This window comes from Cynoglossus semilaevis, chromosome 12 (assembly GCF_000523025.1).
Source record: "Cynoglossus semilaevis isolate Cse_v1.0 chromosome 12, Cse_v1.0, whole genome shotgun sequence".
Taxonomy (NCBI): domain Eukaryota; kingdom Metazoa; phylum Chordata; class Actinopteri; order Pleuronectiformes; family Cynoglossidae; genus Cynoglossus; species Cynoglossus semilaevis.
This window is the reverse complement of record NC_024318.1, coordinates 1827797-1836982: the sequence shown is the minus strand read 5'-3', so window position 1 is coordinate 1836982 and position 9186 is coordinate 1827797. Positions and strand designations below refer to the sequence as shown.

Sequence of the window (9186 nt, the reverse complement as noted above, 5' to 3'; positions counted from 1 at the left end):
TTGCCCCAGCTCCCCCCCCCATCCCTGCCCCGGCTCCAGTCCCCCCTCAGCCCCGCCCTCCCGTGGCTGCACCTGCTCCCCCCCCTCCATCTTCTGCTTCACCTTCAAACAGACCCCCCTGGGTGAGCGACACCAACTTTGCTGAGAAGTTTGATCCCGGTAAAACCACCACCACCACCATGAAGGTGCCGCCCCCGCTGCCCCAGGCCGCACCTCCTCCACTGCCTTACATCCCCAACCCCTCCCCTGCTGGACATCCTGCTCCCAGTCCTGCCCCCGTGCCCCCCAGCCCCGCCAGTTTCCCTCCGGTGGCGAGGGGCGTGGCTCAGCGGGCAGAGAGGTTTGCAGCCAGCAGCCGTACTCCTCTGTGTGGCCACTGCAACAGTGTCATCAGGTAAAACCCGGTCAAAGTTACTGACTGGTGTGTGGTGCAGCTGCTCTGCTGACCCTGTGGCTCTTCTTCTCCAGGGGCCCCTTCCTGGTGGCCCTCGGCCGCTCCTGGCACCCGGAGGAGTTCAACTGTCACTACTGCCACATGTCTCTGGCCGACGTCAGCTTCGTGGAGGAGCAGAACAACGTTTACTGCGAGAACTGCTACGAGGAGTTCTTTGCTCCCACCTGTGCTCGCTGCAGCACCAAGATCATGGGGGTGAGGTTGTGGGCGGAGTCAGAACCTGCGGCCGTGGCCGGTTCAAGATGAAACTGAACCGTCTGTGTCTCTGTCACAGGAAGTGATGCACGCCCTGCGCCAGACGTGGCACACCACCTGCTTCGTGTGTGCAGCCTGTGGAAAACCGTTTGGAAACTCTCTGTTCCACATGGAGGACGGAGAGCCGTACTGTGAGAAAGGTACGACTGGATGATGATGATGAAGATGATGATGAGGATGTTACTGCTGCTGCTGGTGGTTTCAGCAGTAAAGAGCTCTCTCTCTCTCTCTCCCTCCCTCTCTCTCTCTCCCCCCCCCCCTCTCTCCCCCCCCCCCCCTCTGTCCGTCTCAGATTACGTGGCTCTGTTCAGCACCAAGTGTCACGGCTGTGACTTCCCTGTTGAAGCTGGTGATAAATTCATCGAAGCCCTGGGTCACACCTGGCACGACACCTGCTTCGTCTGTGCGGTAAAGTCACACACAAACACACACTGATTTGGTCTCAAAGATCAGAGCGATCTTAATCCTCAGAAGAACTGTAACAATAACAGATGTAGCTGCACCAGGAGCACGCATTTAATTCTTAATCAGTGATTCGATAGATTAAATCCCAATCTGTCCGTCAATGAATCTGACGTGATAATCAATGATCACAGTGGGTTATGGGTAATAGAGTACACCTGAGTTTGATGTACTCGCTGCACTATAGGTAAGAAGAGAGGTGCATTAGCGTGTAATACCAGCCTCTGCCTCCAGGTGTACATCCAGTTAGATGTGGATTATGTGAGTGTGTAATACCGATCTTTCCCTGTAGGTGTGCCACGTCAACCTGGAGGGTCAACCCTTCTACTCAAAGAAAGACAAACCACTGTGTAAGAAACACGCCCACGCCATCAACGTGTAGACAACAGCATGGCCACAGGAGGGCGTAAAAACAAACGCCACCAAGGAAACGACCACCTTTCACAGGAAGCACCAACACCAACCAATGACAGTGCTCCACTGTGATGTTCTAATGCATTTAGGGTTAGTTCAAAGGTGACTTTGATTATTATCATCACTGACAACAAAAACACCGATCTGATTTAACATTAGCATCAGTGCTAGTCCAAGTGCATCGGTCTCCATGGAGACGCCTCTGATCTTATCTTATTGAATAACGTTTGTGACAGTTCTATCAGCAGACAATGGCACGATCTAAAGTTAGGGCCCTGAGCCAGGGTTTAAGTCACCGCGCCACCGCCAAACTAACATCATCGTCGTGTTTATTAACTATTTGCAGTTTCTATTATAAAAGTATTATATTGTCACCCAAAGGCCATTAGTTAATTATTATAAAATGTATTTTTATCATTATGTTTGTGTTTGTTTGGACTAAATTAGACGTAATATTTTAATTTTGAAGAAGAATATTTTGTTTTTTCCTCATTTCTCTTTCTGCCTTAAGGCCACCAGGGGGCTCTGTTCTCATTGCAAAATTGTCCTTTTTAATTTCCTTAATAAACTACGTGTAATATATATATATAGTTACAACCACGTTGTATTCAGTGTAATACAAATATTATTCAAAAATAACTTATTATTATCACTTTTGTTGAAAATGCAACAGATTTGGAGTTGATTGAGTAATTGCTTTAATATATTTCTTGACAAAGGATTCTTTTGTTTTATTCCTAAATAATTTTTAAACTATTTGATATTTTAAAGTGTTCTTTTGACGTGGTTAAAGGTGACAGACAGCAGCAGGTGTTGAAGTCAAACATGCTTCACTGTCATATAACATTGAATTTTCCTGCCTCAAAATGAGACAAAATTCAACTTTGTGAACAGAGCCACAGGACAATCCTGTCACGACACGTGTCATAAAGTGCCTTAAAACAGTTGCAGGTTTTCGTAAGGCGAGGCGGGTTTACTGGTGTCGCACATTTCAACAACTGTGCAACTTCTTCATAACAAAATGGTAGTGTAGTTATATGAGGTGCAGACAGACAGTGAGTCGGTGCTAATACAACTGAGAGGCTGCTAAAGAAAATGGAATTAGTAAAGCACTCACTTTCCCCAGTGTTAACTGCTGCCTCGTGTGGTCAGTATTGGTCAAAAATTCTAAATACCAAAATCATAAAAAAAACCCAACTAATTTTCTGATAGAGGAAGGAGTGTAATCTGATTACTTTGACATAAAATGACAGATTTTCTTGCTGTGGACCGTTGGGAGAGTGAGTGGTTTATCAAAATGACACGAGCCTTAGTTTGTCATTCGTATAGACTTGTGCGGTTTCCTGGAGGAATGTCATCGTCTTAAAGTGATGTAGACTTAGCTGTAGCTGTGTACCCCAATTTAGTAAATTACATTTTTGTTACATTTCAGTTTTCACTGAGGAAAAGTTCAGCCTGGCTCACAGCAGTAGTACTGACCGTTTGTCAGTACTGACCGTTTGTCAGTACCTCATACAAATATATTTAAGCGTAAAGAAACCTGAACTGTCCATTGTGTTTGACCAGCTCACATACTTATGTAAGGTAAGGTAAGAGTGTGTGTACTGGTGTACAGTTTTTACTCTCAGAATTTTATACAGTGTGTGTGTGTGTGTGTCTGCCAGTATGAGTGTGTATTTGAATGTTGGTGTGAAATGGTGTATGCGTGTGTGCATGCATAGCAGTGTGTCACAGTGGATTGCAGCATGTTAAACGTCAGTACAAGTTTGTGTCACAGGAATTTTGACAAAAAAGGGGAAAAAAACTGCGGATTCAACTTTACACAGTGTGAATTTTTTGATGACTTTTCATGCATTTCAGCAGCTTTACTGCACTGGACTGAACTGTTTTAAACATTTGAAGTTGAATAAATTGCACTTCAAACACAGGGAATTGTGGTTTGTGATGTTTTCAACCTTTTGTTAATTGATTAGCCGAATATATTCGCTTAATGGCGCACTTGTTATGACGATTTTAATGTCATCAAATCGCCCAAGCTTTTTATTGGCCGTCACTAGAGGGCGTCTGAGCAGCGATATATTTCAACTGTGATTGTAAAAGAGTTGTAAAAACGAAGAGGTATCACAACACATGTTCATAAACACTTTACAAAATACAGTGCACGTACAAGAAGTAGGCATGAAAAGAAAGTACAGTAAAAAGTAGATTTCTATAAAAAAAACCTCAATATTAAAAAAATATATAAAATGATGCACAAATCTTGAAAAGGGTGAGATATTGACAGAAAACCATGTTAAAACTATATGGCTTCAGTACTTTAGGAAACGACTAAAAAAACACGAAATATCGCATCGAACCTCTGGCAAAAAAATAAATAATCACGACTGTTTGGTTTTTGGCAAATATTCTTACATGTGTCTACATACCGGTATAATGTGGATTTCCTAATGAACCTGTTGTGTGGTTGAAAAAGATATTAATAGTAGTAAAATATGTAGACTTTATTAGCGGGAGGCGCTGGGGTGATAATTCTGTCTGTACTGTGGGTGAGTGACTTTAAACTGCGGGGTCGTTACAGAGTGAGTCATTACTGTAGCAATTGACGATCTTTGTGACGATCTGCCGTCTGGTATTTGGTGCGGTCTATCATCAAAGAGAGAGAGAGAGAGAGAGAGAGAGAGAGGTCGCCACACGCACTCAGAAAAAACACGTATAGAAAATCCGAAAGGAACTTTTCCGTGTTTTCCCCTCATTTTTATCACACTTTCCCTTCGTGTCGTGTGAACAACGTTGTATGGAATTTACAGCAATGAAGTAACGTCGAGGGAAGCGCCACGTCCCCGGGGACCCAAGTGAGGAAGAGCCGGAGAAGAGAGAGGTGAGAGAGGGATGAATCCATAGCTCGCTCCGTCTGTCTGTCTGCGGCTCCTGAACTTTGGGCCTGGCTATGTCCTGGAGACACGGCGTCTGCTCTGAGAGAGAGCGTATTAAAAGACCTCTAAACCCACCAACATGACATGCTTTGGCTTAATTTACCATAAGTTAGGCTTAAATTTGGGTTGGGGTTTATTCCGAGTTTGGATGTAATATTTTTTAAAGTAATGTAGAATTCGGTAAACAGATTTCGTGTGTTTAGTTCCGGTGATAGACGGATCTGCTGCTGCGGTGAAAAAAAAGTTTGCATTTCATTGTCGCTGCTAATTTTAAATACATCGTTTGTCTTTTATGTCAAATATAACTTCTAGATTGAACACAAACCACCAGGACACTTTATTATTCGTCGAGTACAAAAATACTACAGTGTTTTCGTACATTTTCTGTCGCATTCCTCGGTTTGGTGAACTCTGCAGCGCATTTACAAGATACCGCTGGACAACAGGAAACATCAGTGTGCTAAACTAGTTCGCTAACTATGCTAAATATCTGCTAACTAAACACAACAACTCTCTAAACATTTCCCCGTTTAAATTAAATTAGCATAATACCAACAAGCGCATAGTCTTTACCTTGAACGTGTTTGCCAACGTTAATGAGGTTTTTAGCAACAGATCAGTGAAACACTGGAGGAAAGTGGCCGAACTGTTTGGACAATTCAAACTATTTTAGGCTTTTAAGCGGACATTTAGCTGTTTTTGACTTATTTCTGTCGTATATTGACACGTGTGTGTTGGGACTGTTAGCTCATTGTTTTTCCTTATTCTTAAAAAGCCTTTTAAGATTTTAACTACGTGTTTAATCTAACTCTTAACTACGATTTCAAGTCTGTTTTTCTTTGCGTAATCAACATTTTATAGATTTTTAAAGGATCATTTCTTTCAATCTTTTTTAAATGCCATTTTGATTCAAGCAGTTTTACCGATCTGTGTTATTGTTCGGCAGAGTTGTGATATTTCAGGGTCTGATCCTGCTTTAAGCTGTTGTGTATTTTCTGTAGGTACGTTTTGATACAAGTTTACGTTTTTGTGGTGAAGTGTGATGTTTCGGTGGTTTGAACAGGGCCTGGCTGTCTATCTGTTTATCTGTTGAGTGGTTTTGTTGTCCTGCTCTCATGACTGCAGCTCTTTGTTAAATTTCCTCTTATTTTATTTGAAAACAAATGGTTCATTAGATAAAGATTAATGTTGGAAACTCAGGGTAGTGAACATACGAAATGCTGAATCAAGAATGAGCTGCATTTTTCCACTTTGTCATTGTTGTTTATAGGGCATTGACAGAATGTTATTGAAACTAGTAACAGGACAGGAACAACCTAAAGTTACAGTTAGAGTATTGAGCGTCATCTTTTCTCCTAATCTTCAGGACTCCTGTTTTGCAGTGATGTCTTTGTTGGTTAGAGGCTGCTTAACCTGAGCAAACAAATACAACACCTTAGCATCTGAAAAGCCGTTTATTTCAGGCTCAGTTTCCAAGATAAGCATTCATCGCCGACAGCTCTGCTCGGCCCAACACGACCAACCAACGGCTGGTAGAAGCACCGGAGAAGGTCATTTAGGCAAAACACCAGAGTCCACGCTCCGATGGCTGCTTATTGATGGTAGCCATCAGAGCGGTGACAGGAAAATAAAAAAAAAAATTTTTTGTAAAATTGGTTCTAGTCACAATTCTTTCATTGGAAATTGGCAAGAGATTTGAAAACCAAAGGGAGGGCGTCAGAAATGAAAATGGAATTATCCATATGTCAGACAGCTGTACATTCCAAAGCTGAGGCTCGGATCTGTTACCAAAATAACATTCAACTGAGCAACTAACGCTAGGATCACTACAACAACACAGAGACACAACGTTTCCTCTGATTGGCTGTCTCTCAGCTCTACACACCTTGTCTTTACTCTTTACCATGAATATATTTGTACCAACTACTACAGCCCAGCTGGAAACCATGGGTAAAATCTGGAAAAAACTCTCTTGAGATACTTGTGATCTTCAATAACCAGATATGACCAGCTCAGTCTTTTCTTCTACAGTGGCCTTTGGTTTGGGAGCACGAGTGGTTCAATAGTTTAAGCTCTAGCAGTGCAACGTAGCATTTAGCATCTACCTCAAACTGGAGTGTGTGTGTATGTGTGTCAGATGCTGCAGTGATTTGGTGATTTTTCAGCTCTCATGGACAGAGACGGACTGCTCTGGTGTTTGTGAAATGTATTTTTATGCCAGGCTGCTGGAGCCTGTACAGTCCTGACCTCTGATCTGGGACCGGTCAGACCTGTGTCCAGGAAAAGTTCAGTTAATGCAACTGGATTCTGGCAACAGAGCTCGGATGTTTCTGGAAAAATGGCTTTGGTTGGTGAGCTGAGCCGAACCAGGTGTAAATATTTTTATTTTTTACAGTGTGGGCTGCATCAGCACTGCAGATAAAATATTTAGTTTGGTTTCCAATGGTAGAAAGTAGTGGTTGAAAAACGTATGTCAACTCAGATACAATTACAGGACAGGGAACAAGGACCAAAAATCAATGACTAGTCCACACGTGGTCCTTTGTGAATAAACAATTCCTCCAAGTTCCCAGGTTTCTCTCCTTGTCCTTTACCACTCAGGTACCCAGACGTCCTCGTGTCCTGTACCTGTCCTGGTCTGGACGTTTGCTGTACGTCCATCAGGTTCTTGGTCTCTAAACTGACAAAGTACATAGAGTGTGGTTTGTGGTTTGGTCCTCAGTTCCTCGTGGTGAGAAGTACAGACAGGTCTTTGTGTCGTCTCTACGAACTGGTAGAATCTTTTTTCTTCTGCTGGATTCCCAGTTTTAGTTTTTCTTTTCCTGCAGTAGGAACTGCTTAATGACCAGGTTAATGACCAGGTTAATGACCTTATGAGAATTAGACCACAGAAAGGATGGATGGGTTAGTGATGTCTTGTTGAACAGAGCTCTGACTTTTCTGTTTTTGTATATATCTTTTGTTCCATTTCCCGTTCTCTTTATTAAAACCAGTTCTCACATGAACCTAACAGAAAAGGCACCTTAACAAAGGAATAAAACGCCTCGTATTTTCTGCCACACCAACACAGAAGGTCTGTCTCCTGCAGCGCTGTTTGAGATTTTCTCCTTTTCTGTCCCCCCTTTTCTTCGTTCTTCTCCTCTTCTCAGTTTTCTCTCTCCTGGGACTCTCTCCGGTCTTGGAGGCCGAGCTTCACGGCTCTTTTTCTTTCCTCTGCTCTATTTCTATCCCTCTGGCCGCAGTTTTTCCTCCACTTTTTTCTTTATGTTTCCCTCCTCCAACTCTGTCAGTGTGTTTCCAGTCTTGGAGGCAGAGGATCAGATTACCCAGGGAGTCTTGGCTCAGTGGAGAGGTGGCAGCAGTGGAGGTGGAGGAGGTAGGGAAGGAGATCAGGTTTCACATCTCTCCTCCTTCTCTCCTCCTCCTCCCCCTGTGGCCTGGAGACAGAGTGGCTGAGCCGAGGAGGAAAACATGCAATCCACCCTCCTCTTCTCCTCCTTTCCTCATCCTCCCCCTCCATCCCATTCCAGCCTCTCTTCAGCAGCAACAGATAAATACAGGCAGTAAATTGGAGCCGAGCTCACAGAGAGGGAGACTCTTCACCTCCTCTGTCCCTGTACGCACACTTTATGTCCTGCTCTTCTGTCTCTGTGTGTGTGGGGTCAAAGGTGATGCTGCTTCACAGAGACCGGCTCTGGTTCTGTGGGACCAGGATCAAACCTGAGCCCTTTGGTTCAAACCAGATGATCTCCTTCAGTGCTGAGTGTCTGTCGCCCCCTGTCCTGCAGGATCGGTTTTAAATGAGTTCTAGTGCTTTGGTCCAAAACTGTGCATCTGAGCAGAGAAAAGGAGGAGCCAGGAAGGAGTCTTTGTTTGTTTGTTTGTTTGTTTTGTCAGAACACAGTCACCTTTTTACCTCCGTCTCATGTTGAGTTTTTATGGTGAGAATAGTTCTGTTTGGAATTGATTTCAGGTTCAAAGATCCTGCTGCAGTTGAAGGTTGACTCCAGTGGCTCCAGTTGTCCTTTAATGGTATTGATCTTTTCCTTAAATACACCCAGCCCATCCCAGTGAATTATTCAGATGGCCTCAACCACAGGGGGCGACACTGTTCCTGTTAGACGGACAAAAACATCCCTCTTTCTGTGGTTGAATTCTCTCTCCACCTGCTGAGAAACTGAGGATTTGGTTTGACGTTGGTCTAACGGCAGCCACGCTTCGGAGACTCCAGCGCGGTGTGGGCTGCGGTCGGAGCCGGGGTTTGTCTCCGGGACGTCACGTTGTCCTCGTGTGGAGCATGGAACCTTCTCTGTTGTTCTGTGCTGTTGTTTACAAAACAATAGTCTGTGTGTGTGTGGGGGGAGAGGGAGGGGGACAGGGAGGGGGGGCATAACAAATGTTGCTGGACATTATATTGTCCCACAAATGGCTGTTAATAATAATAATAAAGACAATAATAATAACAATAATAATAATGATGATAATAACAGTAATAAAGACAATGATAATAACTAATAAAGACTATAAAGACAATAATAATAAAAATGATAATAACAGTAATAAAGACAATAATAACAATAATAATAATGATGATAGTAACAGTCATAAACACAATAATAATGATAATAATAACAATAATAATAATAATAATAATAATGATGATAATAA

General features: G+C 43.1%; 1 protein-coding gene and 1 long non-coding RNA gene across 2 annotated transcripts in view; both read left to right on the top strand.

Annotated features, from left to right (window-relative positions):
- The window catches only part of LOC103386977 (LIM domain-binding protein 3), a 24470-nt gene extending 20959 nt beyond the window's left edge, over positions 1-3511 (top strand). The window contains exons 14-18 of the mRNA XM_025060930.1: positions 10-394; positions 469-649; positions 729-849; positions 1002-1117; positions 1464-3511. Of these exons, the coding sequence (XP_024916698.1) occupies positions 10-394; positions 469-649; positions 729-849; positions 1002-1117; positions 1464-1553 (893 nt within the window). The 3' untranslated portion in view covers positions 1554-3511. The remainder of the gene's footprint in view (positions 1-9; positions 395-468; positions 650-728; positions 850-1001; positions 1118-1463) is intronic.
- Positions 3512-4238: 727 nt separating this feature from the next.
- Positions 4239-9186, top strand: part of LOC103386954 (uncharacterized) — a 15588-nt gene continuing 10640 nt past the window's right edge. Inside the window, exon 1 of the long non-coding RNA XR_522364.3 lies at positions 4239-4463. This is a non-coding gene — a long non-coding RNA (uncharacterized LOC103386954). The remainder of the gene's footprint in view (positions 4464-9186) is intronic.